The sequence below is a fragment of the Oncorhynchus mykiss genome, chromosome 28 (assembly GCF_057628025.1).
Source record: "Oncorhynchus mykiss isolate SJ-2025 chromosome 28, ASM5762802v1, whole genome shotgun sequence".
Taxonomy (NCBI): Eukaryota; Metazoa; Chordata; class Actinopteri; order Salmoniformes; family Salmonidae; genus Oncorhynchus; species Oncorhynchus mykiss.
In genome coordinates, this window is record NC_143049.1 from 22,080,999 (window position 1) to 22,099,483 (window position 18,485).

At 39.7% G+C, this 18,485-nt stretch overlaps 1 protein-coding gene across 2 annotated transcripts; it reads left to right on the top strand.

Moving 5' to 3' along the window:
- Positions 1-14,120: 14,120 nt before the first annotated feature.
- On the top strand, positions 14,121-17,906 carry LOC110508725 (uncharacterized). Of its 2 annotated transcripts, none has more exons than XM_021589477.3 (3): positions 14,121-15,632; positions 15,801-16,827; positions 16,962-17,906. In XM_021589477.3, the coding sequence occupies exons 1-3, from the start codon at positions 15,540-15,542 to the stop codon at positions 17,135-17,137; spliced, it is 1,296 nt and encodes a 431-aa protein (XP_021445152.1). In that variant the 5' UTR covers positions 14,121-15,539; the 3' UTR covers positions 17,138-17,906. The 2 variants fall into 2 exon arrangements, with proteins under 2 accessions (XP_021445152.1, XP_021445153.1); XM_021589478.3 differs by having other exon boundaries at positions 14,121-15,626.
- The last annotated feature ends 579 nt before the right edge of the window (positions 17,907-18,485 follow it).

The window sequence follows — 18,485 nt, forward strand, 5'->3', positions numbered from 1 at the left end:
ATACATAAAAAGTGTATCCACAAGTTAATCTGAATCTGGGGATGTAGATAAAGGGCCTTATTGCCAAAATCCCAAAACAATCCCTTTACTATCCATGTTGCTCTCAGCTCAGTGGACTAAGGAAATAATTGTGGGTGACAATGCCAGAAAGTCTATGTCCAATGAGCATGATATTAGCATGTGGTACACTATCCACAAAGGTTTCAGCTCAGTCAGGTCAAGTGTGAATGGGTAACAGTTAGGGTAAATCAGAGAACAAACGAACCTGCAGCTATCACGGAGTCTCTCTGGGCGTCTGCCTATTAGCAGCCCAAATGCTTCCATGGCAACCTGCAGGATTATAGGATGGACCGGTTCCACCTGTTTGGTTCAGGAGCAGTGCCACAAGTCTGCTCTGATGAACTACCCAGGATTATTCTGTCAACTGTCAATATGAGTTTGTTTAACCCAGCAAGAGAGAGCCATTAATAGTGTACTTACAGTGCCTTCAGAACATTTTCATACCCCTTGACTTATTTCACATTTTGTTGTGTTACAGCCTGAATTAGAAATGGATAACATTTATTTTATTTTCTCACCCATCTATACACAATACCCCATAATGACGAAGTGAAAACATGTTTTTAGAAATATTTGCAAATGTATTGAAAATTAAATACAAAAATATTTCATTTACATAAGTATTCAGAACCATGAGTCAATCAATACCTGTTACAATCATCTTTGGCAGCAATTACATCTGTGAGTCTTAAGAGTTTTGCACACCTGGATTGTACAATATTTGTACTTGCCATAGATTTTCAAGCTTATTTAAGTCAAAACTGTAACTAGGCCAATCAGGAACATTCAATGTTGTCTTGGTAAGTAACTCCAGTGTATATTTGGCCTTTTGTTTTAGGTTCTCCTGCTGAAAGGTGAATTTGTCTGTTGGAAAGCAGACTGAACCAGGTTCATCTAGGATTTTGCCTGTGCTTAGCTCTATTTTGTTTCTTTTTATAAAAAAAAAACCTCCCTTGCAGAAGACAAGCATACCCATAACAAGATGCATCCATCACCATTCTTGAAAATATGAAGAGTGGTACAAGGTGATGTGTTGTGTTGATTTTCCCCAAACATGACGCTTTGTATTCTGGACATAAGGTTAATTTCTTTGCCACATTTTTTGCAGTATTACATGCTGACCAGACCGCGAGCTTTGCAAAATAAATATACACATGTTATTCAATCATTGCACGAGAGTCTGTGTGGCAAGGCGCTAAAATAGAACAAGTCCTGCCTCTCAAATCTCCTCATTGGTTTTTAGGAGCATATACCCACGTGGGTGATTGAAAGATTAACTGACGTCCACACTCCAGTCGGTGGTAGTAATACACCATAAAGTTGGTTGCCAACCGCCATATAAAGCCCAAAGAAGAAAAATAACCCTAAAGGAAGGAGGAGAGATGATGAGAAATGATTTCGGGTTTACAGTTTTATCTGTGGGTTAATTGTTGGAGTAGAGGACCTTTTCATTTCAGGTGAAATAACAACCCATGTTTATATCCCAGGACAAATTATCTAGCAACAACAAGCTAGCTAGCTAAATTGCCATAAATGTTTAATGGTTTTCGACCTGTCTGTGGTTCGGAGTTTGTTTTGATATTTCAACCTGCGTGTCCTGATCATGTCTGGGTATAAAAAAAACATGCGCAAGCGCACGAGTGGTTTGGTCTGCATGTTACTTTAGTGCATTATTGCAAACAGGATGAATGTTTTCGCATATTTTTATTCTGTATAGGCTTCCTTCTTTTCACACTGTCATTTAGGTTAGTATTGTGGAGTAACTACAATGTTGTTGACCCATCCTCAAATTTATCCTATCACAGCCATTAAACTCTGTAACTGTAAAGTCACTATTGGCCTTATGGTGAAATCCCTGACCAGTTTCCTTCCTCTCCGGCAACTGAGTTAGAAAGGACACCTGTATCTTCGTAGTGACTGGGTGTATTGATACACCATCCAAAATGAACTTAATAACTGCACCATGCTCAAAGGAATATTCACTGTCTACTTATTTTCATATTTTACCCATCTACTAACAGGTACCCTTCTTTGTGAGGCATTGTAAAACCTCTATGGTCTTTGTAGTTGAATCTGTATTTGAAATGCGCTGCTCGACTGAGCGACCTTACAGTATGTGTGGGGTACAGAGATGAGATAGTCATAAAAAAAAACAAGTTAAACACTATTATTGAACACAGAGTGAGTCCATGCAACTTATTATGTGACTTGTTAAGCACATTTTTACTCCTGAACTTATTTAGGCTTGCCATAACAAACGGGTTGAATACTTATTGACTCAATACATTTCTGATTTTTTGTATTTGATTAATTTGTAAAAATTTCTAAAAACATAATTCCACTTTGACATTATGGGGTATTGTGTGTAGACCAGTGTCATCTCAATCTAATACATTTTGAATTCAGGCTGTAACACAACAAAATGTAGAAAAAGTGAAGGGGTGTGAATACTTTCTGGAGGCACTGTAGGGAATGTACAAAGTAAAGAGCAAGGATATTGCATAATGTCTAGAGCCAAAGTTAATTGATTGTATCCAGACAACTGCAACACATTAGCTGATAACGAACAAAATTAACCTTCTGACTATCATTTCTAAACAATCATTCAATAACACTAGGTTTAAAAAAAAAATGACAGAGAGGATATCTCGACATTAGGCCTGGTGTGTGTTTTATAGCTCTTCGGTTTTCCATTAATAGAAAGCCCTATCATTACAAATCGGTTTCTCTTTTGAGAAAAACAACTGAAAATGTACACCTTTTTCAGTACTGTAATATAATGCATAGTGCAGTGCAGCTGTAGAAACACACACTCCTCAACCTCCAGGGCATTAACTGATAACCATCACACCAACCATCTCAGTTGCTACAGATGGGTCCGTTTTCAACTAGTAGCTGGCTTGTTCCATGAATAGATTACATTTTGCTTCCCTTTTCAGTAGAAAACATGTTTTCTATGAAGTTGAACATGTGCTCTTTATGACAGAATGTTAAAATTAGGCGAACATTTTTATTTTTTACCAAGATACACTACCCAAAATCAGTGGTGGCCACTGATTGGCTGAATACCCGGGGCTTGAGGTGGTTGGAGTTGTCAACAAAGCACCATGACAGAAATATGATGGCAAGTTTTCAAACTGCTGGTAGTTTCTTTGAGAAAATATATAAAGCGATCTGTACATTTAAACAACAGCATAAATATGCCTATTTGACTTTTGCATGTCAAAAACCGAATGACCACTGCTGCACATGCTGCCACTGTTTTGAACAGATTAGATTAAACTATTTAGAATGAGCAGCCAGCTCACGAATGAACGAGTGCACCAGGGAGAACGCAACAAGCGTTAATACGCAATAAGTGAAAACACATTATCTAACTGGGGATAGCTAGTTAACATAATGTCACAAAACTGGGGATAGCTAGTTAACATAATGTCACAAAGCATGATGCACTAGCCAGTTAACTTTCATTCTGAAATAACGTAATATTTCCGAGTTAGTCAGATATTATTTTAGAAAGACTTGAAATTGGCATGGGAGCTAACTGTCAAGCAAGCTGCTTGTCAAAGATAACTGGATAATTTCACCCCAAAAAATCGACCAAACTATTTCTCAATGTTCCCAACATTTATTGTAACAGGCTAATTAAGTTTTATACTGTTTTAGTCCACATAACATGTTGCCCTGTCACCTACAGTAGAACATGATGAACAACAGGGAAAATAATACAATTGGCCATGCTTTATTTATCCTACTAGATCTGCAATGAAAAGGTTCTAGCTAGTGTATCTCTGTCCTTAGACTCTTGTTGGATGTAGTTGTCCTAAACTGTTATGATTATTTATTTACAATTGACTTTTTGTTTTGGCAGCATCTGTACATGATAGAGCAGATCTAGTCTCACATGAGGAAGTAAGCCGTTTGGCATGAGAGACTCATTGGAGGGAGGAGATTAGAGCAGACCCCCGAAGTTCTGACTGAACGGACGCACATTTGAGCATCTCAGGATTGCCCATTTACTTTGTGCTGTTATAATTTATCATTTGAAATCCTGTGATTTATTGGCAGTTTCCCCTCATAGCAAATAGCTGGCAACACAATCCAAGCAATCAATGCACGGCTATGTGCCCACGGAGGCGGATCTGCTGCTGCTGGCAGTCACTGAGGGGCAGAGTAGTAAGTAACGGAACAGCTTGTTTTGAACAATAGCTTTTTTCAACAGGAAACTGTACACATTTACCGCACCTTTATGAGCATTTGAAAGATAATCCATGAATTCTGTAATATATACAGTTAAAGTCGGAAGTTTACATACACTTGGGTTGGAGTCATTAAAACTTGTTCTTCAACCACTCCACAAATCTCTTGTTAACAAACTATAGTTTTGGCAAGTCAGTTAGGACATCTACTTTGTGCACGACACAAGTCATTTTTCCAACAATTGTTTACAGACAGATTATTTCACTTATCATTCACTGTATCACAATTCCAGTGGGTCAGAAGTTTACATACACTAAATTGACTGTGCCTTTAAACAGCTTAGAAAATTCCAAAAAATTATGTCATGGCTTTAGAAGCTTCTGATAGGCTAATTGACATCATTTGAGTCAATTGGAGGTGTACCTGTGGATGTATTTCAAGGCCTACCTTCAAACTCAGTGATTATTTGCTTGACATCATGGGAAAATCAAAATAAATCAGCCAAGACCTCAGAAAAAATTGTAGACCTCCACAAGTCAGGTTCATCCTTGGGAGCAATTTCCAAATGCCTGAAGGTACCACATTCATCTGTACAAATAATAGTATAAACAACATGGGACCACGCAGCTGTCATACCGCTCAGGAAGGAGATGCGTTCTGTCTCCTAGAGATGAATGTACTTTGGTGCGAAAAGTGCAAATCAATCCCAGAACAACAGCAAAGGACCTTGTGAAGATGCTGGAGGAAACAGGTACAATATAAATCCAGAGTTAAACGAGTCCTATATCGACATAACCTGAAAGGCCGCTCATCAAGGAAGAAACCACTGCTCCAAAACCACCATAAAAAAGACAGACTATGGTTTGCAACTGCACATGGGAACAAAGATTGTACTTTTTGGAGAAATGTCCTCTGGTCTGATGAAACAAAAATAGAACTGTTTGGCCATAATGACCATCATTATGTTTGGAGGAAAAAGGGGGAGGCTTGCAAGCCGAAGAACACCATCCCAACCGTGAAGCACGGGGGGTGGCAGCATCATGTTGTGGGGGTGCTTTGCTTCAGGAGGGACTGGTGCACTTCTCAAAGTAGATGGCATCATGAGGATGGAAAATTATGTGGATATATTGAAGCAACATCTCAAGACATCAGTCAGGAAGTTAAAGCTTGGTTGCAAATGGGTCTTTCAAATGGAGAATGACCCCAAGCATACTTCAAAAGTTGTGGCAAAATGGATTAAGGACAACAAAGTCAAGGTATTAGAGTGGCCATCACAAAGCCCTGACCTCAATCCTGTATAAAATTTGTGGACAGAACTGAAAAAGCATGTGCGAGCAAGGAGGCCCACAAACCTGACTCAGTTACGGCAGCTCTGTGAGGAGGAATGGGCCAAAATTCACCCAACTTATTGTAGGAAGCTTGTGGAAGACTACCCGAAACATTTGACCCAAGTTAAACAATTTAAGTAATGCTACCAAATACTAATTGAGTGTATGTAAACTTCTGACCCACTGGGAATGTGATGAAATAAATAAAAGCTGAAATAAATCATTCTCTCTACTATTATTCTGACATTTCACATTCTTAAAATAAAGTGGTGATCCTAACTGACCTAAGACAGGGAATTTTTACTAGGATTACATTTCAGGAATTGTGGAAAAACTGAGTTTAAATGTATTTGGCTAAGGTGTGTGGAAACATCCGACTTCAACTGTATACAGTACCAGTCAAAAGCTTGGACACACCTACTCATTCCAGGGTTTTTCTTTGTTTTTACTATTTTCTACATTGTAGAATAATTGTGAAGATATCAAAACTATGAAATAGCACATATTGAATCATGTAGTAACCAAAAAAGTGTTCAACAAATATTTTAGATTCTTAAAAGTAGCCACCCTTTGCCTTGATGAGAGCTTTGCACACTCTTGGCATTCTCTCAACCAGCTTCCTTAGGAATGCTTTTCCAACAGTCTTGAAGGTGTTCCCACATATGCTGAGCAGTTGTTGGCTGCTTTTCCTTCACTCTGTGGTCAAACTCATCCCAAACCATCTCAATTGGGTTGAGGTCGGGTGATTGTGGAGGCCAGGCCATCTGATGCAGCACTCCATCACTCTCCTTGGTCAAATAGCCTTTCCACAGCCTGGAGGTGTGTTTTCGGTCCTGTTGAAAAACATATGATATTCCCACTAAGCGCTAACCAGATGGGATGGAGTATCGCTGCAGAATGCTGTGGTAGCCATGCTAGTTAAGTGTGCCTTGAATTACATCACACCTCCTCCATGCTTCATGGTCGGAACCACACATGCAGAGATCATCCGCTCACCTACTCTTTATCGCAGAAAGACACGGCGGTTGGAACCAAAAAACTCAAATTTGGACTCATCACACCAAAGGACAGATTTCAGATTTGAAATGCATTCCAGGTGACTACCTCATGAAGCTGGTTGAGAGAATGTCAAGAGTGTGCAAAGCTGTCATCAAGGCATTGGGTGACTACTTGAAGAATCTCAAATATAAAATCAATTTAGATTTGTTGAAAATTTTGTGGGTTACCACATGATTTCCTATGTGTTATTGCATAGTTTTGAAGTCTTCACTATTATTCTACAATGTAGAAAATAGAAAATAATAATAAAGAAATAATAAGAAAGAAAGAAATAAAGAAAATAAAGAAAAATAATAAATAATAAAGAAAAATCCTTGAATGAACAGGTGTGTCCAAACTTTTGACTGGTACTGTATTTACTTTTTTATAAAAATTATTTCCCTTTTTTTTTCAATCACAAGTGGGGCACCACCCTTAACACCCTAATGGTGGGCCACTGCTGTCCAAAATGTACTCTATTCATGGAATGACCCAGCTACTGTATTTCAAGGATAATTAGATTTTAGACAATAACCATGACAATCCATGACAATAACACAAAATGGAACATTGTTGTTTTGCTGTGTGAGTTTTCTATGGAAATGTCAAGTCTGCAGACAGACAAAAAGCTACTTGTTTAGATCCAGGTCATACATGTTTTTTCCTGATGTATTTCAGTTTTTCCAACTGAAATTAGTGCAGTATTTTCATGGAGTCAAGAGGCCTAAGCAGAAAAAGAAAGTGGCTGAAGTTTCGAAAGCCAGATAGAGCATTGCATTTTAGCAGAGACTCCAGTTAGTGACACAATCTTTCTTTTGCACGACTAAAATCTTACTGCAGCAGTAGCATATGAAAAGCTGTAGAACAGATAGGAGAACAAATCATGTTTTTGTCCAGGTATTTCCCCCATTGTTAGTAAGTAGGAGAGCAAGGAGGCCTGAAGCAGGTCCTCTTGGGCTGTCTTTTTGACCCCAGACAGATGCAGACACACAGAGAGACGGTTTTGTGTCCCCAGACAACGGTTCATACAGAGCCGGCAAGGGCAATTACATCCCAGGACAAAGGACCCAAGAGGGGGATGAGTGACTGAGAACAGGACCCTGGCTGGGTCAGGGGCCACCAGGAGCCAGTGAAAGCAGCAGAATGTAAAACTCTGTGGAAAGAGATGGACATCCCTGAAAAACCACAGTGCAAAGAGACAGTGAAGGCCAAGTCATCCCAACCCCCACCCCATCTCCACCTCATAATATCAGTGTGAAACTACCAGCTGAGAGCAAACATCCCTACTCCTAAAGCCTTCTGTATGCTTCGGTTCAGCTGAATGATTGTGCTCACATACTCCCGAGTGTACCTAGTATACACCCTTAAAAGACATTCGCTTGAAAAACAAGAAAAAACTGCAATAATACGGTTTGTCCATCTTGAGATGCTGAGCCAGTATACACTTCCTCAAAATAGTCTGAATGAATCTAAAATACCTGAAGAAATCTGTCATTCATTTTGAAGTTTTTTGTTTGCCGGGAAGAGCTCAGTCGCGCAATTTTACAATTAAGATGCTTGGTGCAGTATTTCTCAAGTAACATTTTTTTTAACATTAAAACGATTTCTCGTTGAATGACAACCAACACTTCATTAAAAATCCCTACCGTTGACCAATCACAGACGACGTGGCATAGACTTCAGCTGTTTTGAATGGGAAACATGCGGACGCCTTTATCCTGCTCTGTCTCAGTGTAGCAGTGTTTCTGTTCCTCCTCACCCCCAGTAGTCATCGTTATAATGGTAAACTGCTACTGGAAACTGTTAAGTATCCTGATCTTATTAAGTGTGAACTAGAAATTTGTTAGCACTCAATGCTACAAAAACACTTTATACATGCCGGGTACTATACTGAACAAGAATAGAAATGCAACATGTAAAGTGTTGGTCCCATGTTTCATGAGCCGAAAAACAAAATCCCAGAAATGTTCAATACGCACAAAAAGCTTATTTCTCTCAAATTGTGTACACAAATTTGTTTACATTCCTGTTAGTGAGCATTTCTCATATGCCAAGATAATCCATCCACCTGACAGGTGTGGCATATCAAGAAGCGGATAAAACAGCATGATCATTACACAGGTGCACCTTGTGCTGGGGACAATAAAAGGCCATTCTAAAATGTGCAGTTTTGTCACACAACACAATGCCGCAGATGTCTGAAGTTTTGAGTTAGTGTGCAATTGGCATGCTGACTCTAGGAATGTCCGCCAAAGCTGTTGGCAGAGAATTGAATGTTAATTTATCTACCATAAACTGCCTCCAATGTTGTTTTAGAGAATTTGGCAGTACGTCCAACCAGCTTCACAACCGCAGACCACGTATAACCACGACAGCCCAGGACATCCACATCTGGCTTCTTCACCTGCGGGATCATCTGATGGGGGTGCTGAGGAGTATTTCTGTCTGTAATAAAGCCATTTTGATTGGCTGGGCTTGGCTCTCCAGTGGGTGGGCCTGCCTGCCAAGTGGGTGGTCCCAAGCCCTCCAAGACCCACCCATGGCTGCACCCCTGCCCAGTCATGTGAAATACGTAGATTAGGGCCTAATGAATTTATTTCAATTGACGGATTTCCTTATATGAACTGTAACTCAGTAAAACCTTTGAAATTATTGCATGTTGCGTTAATATTTTTGTCCAGTATAGATAGTTAGGGGTTTGATAAACACATTTTTTAAATGTACTAGAAGTTCACAGAAAGCCAGCAGGTTCCAGCACAGTCCAGACAACAGACTATTTAACAAAGCAGGCGTGTGCACTCAGGAAGAGCTGAATTACTGATTACCAAGTCAGCCAACCGGCCACTTCCCAGCCAGTGTTATTACTTTTCTTTTCCCATGATTATTCCAAGATTCTGTATTTGTTCCTACTTCCTCTCTCCTTGACCAATGGCCTCACCTCCTTTGATATATCAGAAAAGGTAGCGCTTCTGTGTGGCTTTTTCATGTCATGCAAAGCAGCGTATTTATATTAGATAGTGTGGGTTTTCCCTCTGCTTCTGTGATGGAGGATAATTACTAGTGACTGGAGTCACCAGATTAGATTGTAATTGATTTGTCAAAGTGCCTGAGTGAAACTACAGGAAGACAAACAGAACAGTGGGAAAGACAAACAGAACAGTGGGAAAAGAGGGGGAAGAAGAAGAAATACAGACTACAGCATGTCCCAACCACTTCAACGGTAATCATTATCATGCATCAAAGAGAGAGAAGAAGGATGTAGGATGGTCTAATGACCAACACAACACACCATGATGAAAGGACCAACAACATTTTAAATATGTTCAAATTAAAATATATTTTAAAAGGTTTCTGAAGCGAAACAGGACAACAATCAGTAAAAATCTCTAATTGTGTGCTCTGTCCTGAGACTGTTGTGGTATGGGGTATCTAGGCAGGCTGCTCTGCTTGTCCCCACACACAAACACACACACAATAACCCACGAACACACACTAGTAACCTGTGTCTGTTTCTCTCAATCTAGCAGACAAGTCTGTTGGCTCCTGGTTGGGACATTTAACCAGTCACGTGGTGATTGAGATCTCGTCTCAAGTCTTTTCTCCTCTGGCCTTTGTTATTGTCAAGTCTCCTTCAGGAGACAGAGAAGAGAAGCCTTCTAGGCTTGTTCAGACAGATAACATGGTCAGCAGGCTAAGAGAAGATTGAACAGGGAAGCGGGCAGTGATGGTGGACACAAATATTTACTTGGTCACATGAACACACTTTTGTCCAAAGAGAGAGGTGTCTCTCCATGGTCCATGGATGGGGTAAAAAGAGTGATATGGCTGCCATGGATTGTACAGTAACCTTAACTACTGCTGCACGGGAATCAGCCTCCATAATGCTGAGACAGCATGATATTTGATTAGATTTTGAACAGACATGGTCCATCTGTCTTAGTTTGTGATGACTGACAGTCATGTGGTAGAGAGGGTGAACCAATTACAGGGCAGAATGTTGAGTGATTCAAAAAGAAAAGGTGGTCATCACCAATCAGAGAAGACGTGGAGTCGATTCTGCAGAATGTATGTGACTAAACCACTTTTTTTTTTTTAAAGCCACAATGTGTAATCTTGACAGTTGTCTTTGGGTGTGAAACAGATCTACAGTGCATTCAGAAAGTATTCAGACCCCTTGACTTTTTCCACATTTTGTTACGTTACAGCCTTATTCTAAAAGATTTTTTAAAACCTACACAAAATACCCCATAATGACAAACCAAAAACAGGTTTTTAGAAATGCTTGCAAATTTATAAAAAATAAAAATTGAAATATTACATTTACATAAGCATTCAGACCCTTTACTCAATACTTTCTGAAGGACCTTTGGTACTGATTACAGCCTTGAGTCTTCTTGGGTAGGACGCTACAAGCTTGGAACACCTGTATTTTGGGGAGTTTCTTCCCATTCTTCTCTGCAGATTCTCTCAAACTCTGTCAGGTTTGATGGGGAGCGTCACTGCACAGCTATTTTCAGCTCTCTCCAGAGATGTTCAATCGGGTTCAAGTCTGGGCTCTGGCTGGGCCACTCAAGGACATTCAGAGACTTGTCCCGAAGCCACCCCTGCATTGTCTTGACTGTGAGCTTAGGATTGTTGTTCTGTTGGAAGGTGAACCTTGGCCCCAGTCTGAGGTCCTGAGCGCTCTGGAGCAGGTTTTCATCAAGGATCTCTCAGTACTTTGCTCCGTTCATCTTTGCCTCGATCCTGACTAAAAATGAAAAACAATCCTCACAGCATTTCTGCTGTGAATCATTTCTGCCACCACCATGCTTCACTGTCGGGATGGTGCCAGGTTTCCTCCAGACGTGACGCTTGGCATTCAGGACAAACAGTTCAATCTTGGTTTCATCGGACCAGAGAATCTTGTTTCACGTGGTCTGAGAGTCCTTTAGGTGCCTTTTGGCAAACTCCAAGAGGGCTGTCATGTGCCTTCTACGGACGAGTGGCTTCCGTCTGGCCACTCTACCATAAAGGCTTGATTGGTGGAGTGCTGCAGAGATTGTTGTCCTTCTGGAAAGTTGTCCCATCTACACAGAGGAACTCTGGAGCTCTGTCAGAGTGACCATCGGGTTCTTGGTCACCTCCCTGACCAAGGCCCTTATCCTCCAATTGCTCAGTTGAGTCTCCAGCAAGAGTCTTGGTGGTTCCAAACTTCTTCCATTTAAGAATGATGGGGGCCATTGTATTCTTGGGGACCTTCAATGCTGGAAAAAATGTTTGTGCCTCGACACAATCCTGTTTCGGAGCTCTACGGACAATTCCTTTGACCTCATGGCTTGATTTTGCTCCCCATGCACTGTCAACTGTGGGACCTTATATATACACTGTAGACAGGTGTGTGCCTTTCCAAATCATCTCCAATCAATTGAATTTACCACAGGTGGACTCCAATCAAGTTGTAGAAAGATCTCAAGAATGATCATTGGAAACAGGATGCACCTGAGCTCAATTTCGAGTCTCATAGCATTGGGTCTGAATACTTATGTAAATAAGTTATTTCTGATTTTTAATACATTTACATTTTATTTTTAAAACAACAGTTTTTGCTTTGTCATAATGGGGTATTGTGTGTAGATTGATGAGGAAAAACATTTATTCGATCAACTTTAGAATAAGGCTGTAAGTAACAAAATGTGGAAAAAGACAAGCGGTCTGAATTCTTTCCGAATGCACTGTTCCTTGTCATTTGAATTTAATTAATGCTACGATGCCTTTCTTTAAATCCCATTTGTAAAACACATTTATCAGCAACAGATCCTGCATGATTAAAGAACCTTTTCATATATACTCATTAGTAGAAACATTACATCCATTAAATGTTCCAAATCTGGTCAAAATAAATGCATCACATACAAAGCCCATTGAAACTGCTTTGTGGTGTGAATGCATAAACGCCAGTGTGTGGTGTGAATGCAGTCTAGTCTGCAAAAAAACATGTATCTTTGGACATCAACCCATTTGTGTAAACAACATGTCTACTGTACATGTATGACCATATCATGAGTGTGGACCACTCACTGGCGTTTTTGTAAACTCAATAAAACGTCAACTACTTCAGAGTGCTGAAAGATCTGATTGAATGGTTGTCCATATTTTACAAATGTTTGCGTTTAACTTTTTGTTTTTAGAAGCAAAAATGTTTGTCTAGAGTATCTGTTTGTCAACTCCGTCAGTGGCGTGTTAATTCTATTACTGACGGCTAACCTCCATAAGATGTTTTTGGTCAAAATTCAGAAAAAATATTGTAATTACTGTTCTGCAACATATGCTTAAACATTGAAGTATTTGCTATGCTAGACCTAGTGGATAATGTTTGCTTTATACATATTGTTTGTGTGTTCTAAATCTGGCAGACCCCCGCGAAACTGCGCTATGCCACTGGGACCACAGCTGTGTGGAAACAAATCATACTTTTCCACAACCTCTGTTATGTTATTTTGCTAGCTAAAACGTATCATCACAATAATACGTCATTGTGAGATATGGTTTAGGTTATTGAATAATTACAGTCCATAGAGAACAATACGATTTTTGTATTGAGCTGCTTGCAAAATAACAAATTAAGTCCCATCGTAGATTTCCTTGTGAGTAAAGGTAAATATATCCACGAAGGTAGGCCATGGCACTGTCTGCTAAACTGAAATCTTCTTAATTGTTTAGAAAACAGAAGGATACTTACTCTCTTTGAACACGGAGAAATACAAAAGGAGAAACGTGACCCTACCAGCCATTCTTATCTTAATTTCTATTTGTCCTAGATGTCTTGGGCTGATATTGTATTTGATAATACAAAATTGGAATTAGCTTTCTATTTTTGTTCCTTTAAATCTAGAAATATACACTTTAGAATAGACTGGTAAAAGTTATATCATGAACATCGTCAACAATTGGTTTCGTTTTAGTTGACATTGAGCCAAAACATAAAAACGGCTATCTGCTGGACATGAAATTGCCTGGTTGAGTCTGTATGGCACCGTAAAAAAGAAAGCACGTGCGAGCGCATGTGTAATAGGCGCGCAGGAGAGTGAAAGTGAAGGGAAAAAGTCCCGTTTTTCCTCAGGAAACTAACTCCATTTCCACTTGGCTACAGACAAAACGGTTACTCCGGAGTCTGATTTGCGTAGGACGTTTAAAAATAACGGGGTATAAAGGCATGGTCACACATAGGAGGAATTGGGAGGTCCACTCCGCACATGAGCTCTAGATAGGTTATGAGTCTCTGGTTTAAAGATGATTCACACATATATCTTACTCATAATGTTTTATTTCAATTAGAAACTCCTTATTGTATGTTTAATGTAGTCTATTTAATATATGTATAGATAGCGTGGTGGTGCATGGCACTTGAAGCACAACTTTAGCTGTTCAACAAAAGTTTCACATATTTTTTATGCAGCTGGTCACACACATCATGTTGAACATAAGACACTATTTGTTGAATTTCTCTTTAAACTGTATATTTCCAGGTTTTAAAAACACTTTTAAAAAACGTTCTTATATTTATACAAACACCTACATATTTATACAATTCAACCTTGTCATCAGGGTGGCAAGCCTCGCAGCAGATGTTTCAACCACCTGTAATGCTCTATGCGCCAAGCACCTTGATGTGCATAATAATCAAGCCAACGAATGGGCTTGTTTATGTAAAGGTCATTAACACACGTGTACACTAACAGCTTTGTCTACCGTCAAGATTAACACATTGTTTCGATGGCCCTGTTAATGGCACAAGTTCACACATTCTAATTGTTTAAATGTTAAACAACTAGTGGATCACGTTGAGACAAATTAATGGTATTAGGCCTAGCCATAGATTGTAAAATCTTTGCAAGAAAATGTCACAGAGGGGTGAAACGAAACTCGAGAAGTTGCTGGATATTTAACTTTCAAAAGAATGCATTCAACAGTTGTTCCACTTAACTCAGTTAGGCCTAGGATTGCCCCTTTTTAAACACTTGAAATCTGTATTTTCGAGTGGTCTAATTTAGAAGACCATACTGTCATATTGAAGTTTAGAAACGTTAGAAACATGATTTCAAATCAATTGTATCAGATACATTCTCAGATTATTGAACTGATTGCATAGCAGGTTCGCACAGGGTGAGTGTCGCCCCCTTCGGTTATACATGATGGAATCTTATGAGGAGCGGTTGGGTTTGTTTTGGCAAGGTCTCAAAAGTACTTGGTTTTGAGTGGGAAAACAATGATCCAAACGAATATCAATACATACACACGTAGGACACATCTCCTTATAATATATAATATGGTGTCAATAATATTCTACTAGAATCATATTAATACATGGTTATTACATGATTATTATTATTGACTAATCATTTAATTGAAATATGAGTGTAGATTTGCAATTGTTGCAATTGTACAAGTTGTACTTCACAAATCATAATGACAAAATAAACTTGGCTTTGTAAAAATGTAATATCATGACAGCTTTATCTGCAGTAAAACTTACTGAAAAGAATGTGTGTTATATGCCCCCATACAACCTTTCTTCTATTTAATTAAGCCCAACATGCTATGGCTTTTACTAAATACTATTTTGATATTTTGTAAGACTTTAAAAATGCATTTCGCTAATTCAGACACTGGCATTTGGCGACAATACAGGACATGTAAAATGGTAGTTAGCCTACCTCAACACTTCACCCTATTGGTCGACAGGTGAGACACCCCCGCAAAGTCCTCCCAGTACTGGCTATAACAAGCTGGCCCTAGTCATCAGGACTTACATCGTTTGACTTGGATCGCAACCCATCGTATCGTTAGATGTTTTGGGGGTAAATCTGACAGTTTCGTTTGGTTTACTGAATTTGGACAGGAGTAAAAGGTTGAATATAATAACATTTTGCAATGGCTCTTGCTGATGCGATGCTGCAGTCGATTAATACGTTTTCCAGCAGTCCGACTATGGAGGAGAAGCAGTCTGCAATATTCCATGTAAGTGTAAGTTTTTCTATGTAATTTCTTCAGCTGAAATTTGCTGAACATTTTTTATGTAATTTGGACGATATGTATAGCCTATTACATACATAAAAATATACAACTGTTTCGGAAAGAGGTTCTTGACTGAAACAATGTTTGAATGCCAATTTCGTTTTATTTGCATTATAGGACTGGAAAGTTGATGGTTGCCATACCAGCGCAACAGGTGACGATTTGAAATCCCAGATCGAAGTGGAGTTCAGTATTGTTGAATCACCTGCGGTGACCAGAGATGAAGACGACCTGGGGAAATTCTTGGATTTAGAGTTCATTTTATCCAACACCATTGGATCTGAAAGTGGAACCAATAACAACTTATCTTCTCAGCAGGCTTACTCCTACTCACTGCCTGAGTCCCCAGAAAGCTGCAGCACAGGGCATGACAGTGACGGCTCACAATTTACACCCAACGCATATGGCAGCAGCAATTTCAACACAAGTCCTGGACACAGTCTGGTAGCCGAGCTGCTGACCCCCGAGATGAACTTTCATAGCGACTCACTGCTAGACTACAGCCTGAAACAGCCTGCCACGGACAGGCCGGAGTATACTGAACTGCGTGCCTTGAACACAGCCACTGCCACTGCAGTGCACTTTGAACTGACTAACTCTCATCACATGGGATATAAAATAAAGACTGAAACCACTGAGCAGTCGTGCATGATGGCAGGTGACTTCATGGGACACACGTATGAACAGAAACACATGCGTTCCATGCACACAGCGTTCGCGCACCATCAACATACTGCTCATGGGTTTGCATCTCACGACATGCAACAGAGTGTGTCCCGAGACGGGATGGGGCGCAAAGACTGTCACTTGGCAGAGATTAGCTCTCATCACCAGCATTCTCACATGGCACACCCGCAACAGTATGCCCCATATCCACCACAGTACGCCCATCACCAAGGTGAGCAACAGTACGGGATGTTTAGAGAGCCCATGCGGGTGCACCATCCGTCCATGCCGGGGTTGATATTGACACCACCATCATCGCCACTTTTGGAGTTCTACGCACCAGAAGATAGCAAACCCAAACGGGGCCGCAGGTCTTGGGCGAGAAAACGCACCGCGACGCACAGCTGTGAATTCCCTGGATGTGGGAAGACTTACACCAAGAGTTCCCATCTAAAGGCTCACATGCGAACACACACAGGTAATTATATTTTTCATTTTATATATTTTTCATTGATATCTGCTATGATGTAAAACAAAAAAAACGGTTAGCCCCGTTTTTCTAATGATTTCCCACAACATGTAGCCTAACTGCATTTTCTTTGTTATCCATAGGCGAGAAGCCATACCATTGCAATTGGGAAGGCTGCGGGTGGAAATTCGCGAGGTCTGACGAGCTGACTCGTCATTATAGAAAGCACACCGGTCACAGGCCTTTCCAGTGCCACTTGTGCGAGAGGGCATTCTCGCGCTCCGATCACCTTGCGCTGCACATGAAGAGGCACATGTAAACAGAGAAAGTTGGACTTTCAACGTTCTATTTTTGTATCATGGCGCATGACATGTAAATGCTTGTACATATTATCATTCTATTCTAAATTATGGTAGTACAGTATTTAATTAAGGAGAAGGAGAGCCTTTCTTGCTTGCCCTTCTATTTATGAGTGTTGGTGACTGCTGATGGTTGCTATTTTGGCTTTTGAATTATAACACTGAACAAGGGCAGGACCCAATATGTCTTTACATACTGTACATGTTAAAGCCCATCTATCACTTATGCCTACTGCATCATTTTGATACTTTCACATCAGGTCAGGGTTTTTCCTTTTTTGTTGCTTATTATAAGAAACACCATTATTTTTTTCTATGGTTTTCTATACTTTTTACAATAAAATGATGTACATTTAAAAACGGATCGTTTTTTCTATTTAATAGTTTGAAAGCTTATTATGCTTCTCAAAGTGCTCTTAACTAAATCAGGCACTAAACATGGCTTTTCAATGTTTTATACATTTGTTTAAATAATAATGCTAAAGTTGTATGGAAAACTGTACTAGATACACTTGAAGTTCTGGGCCAAATATTTTAAAAAGTATACTTGTAAGGGCAATGCATTTTCATTCTTGGACAGCAACAAATGTTGTTTTACTCTGTAAGAGCAATACCTCATAATTCGGATACTTTAAACTGCATCAAAGCAAATATTGTTTTGTAAAATCACCAAGGCAAAGTGTTAAAAGAGCTCTGTGTTTTATGAAAATAAAATGATATGGAAATAAATAATTGTTTTTCTTTTTCATTTAACATGAAGTGTTCACATTACAGTATCCAACAAAGGTCTGGCCCAGAAATGTCAGTTGCGGTCCGACCCTTAGCACATGGGTGTTGTTCTCTATTTTTCTCACATATTTGAATTCAAAATGAGGAAACCAAAATATGTGTGGCTCTTTAGATTGATATCTTACACTCTTAGAAAAATAAGTGCCATCTAGAACCTAAAACAGTTCTTCTGCTGTCCCCATAGGAAAACCCTTTGATTAACCCTTTTTCTTTCCAAGTAGAACCCTGTTGGGGTCCACGTAGAACCCTCTTGTGGAAAAGGTTCTACATGCGACCCAAAAGGGTTGTACCTAAAAGCAAAAAGAGTTCTACTTGGATCCAAAAAGGGTTCACCTATGGGGACAGCCAAAGAACCCTTTTGGAACCCTTTTTTCTAAGAGTGTATCGTTGAGGGCAGGTTCACATCTCCTCTGAGTAATACTAATAATACTCTATTATACAGCATTTCACGCCAAAATATTTGTACTTGTTGCCTCAAGGCATAAGACACTTAGTTATTTTTTGAATGTCAGCCCCATA

What these genes read in the sequence shown, in the direction of transcription:
- LOC110508725 (XM_021589477.3), top strand. Translation starts at nt 15,540, where the DNA reads ATGGCTCTTGCTGATGCGATGCTGCAGTCGATTAATACGTTTTCCAGC. An exon ending in CTGCAATATTCCATGTAAGT is followed by an intron (nt 15,633 to 15,800) that starts GTAAGTTTTTCT and finishes TTTGCATTATAG; the next exon opens with GACTGGAAAGTTGATGGTTG. An exon ending in TCACATGCGAACACACACAG is followed by an intron (nt 16,828 to 16,961) that starts GTAATTATATTT and finishes TGTTATCCATAG; the next exon opens with GCGAGAAGCCATACCATTGC.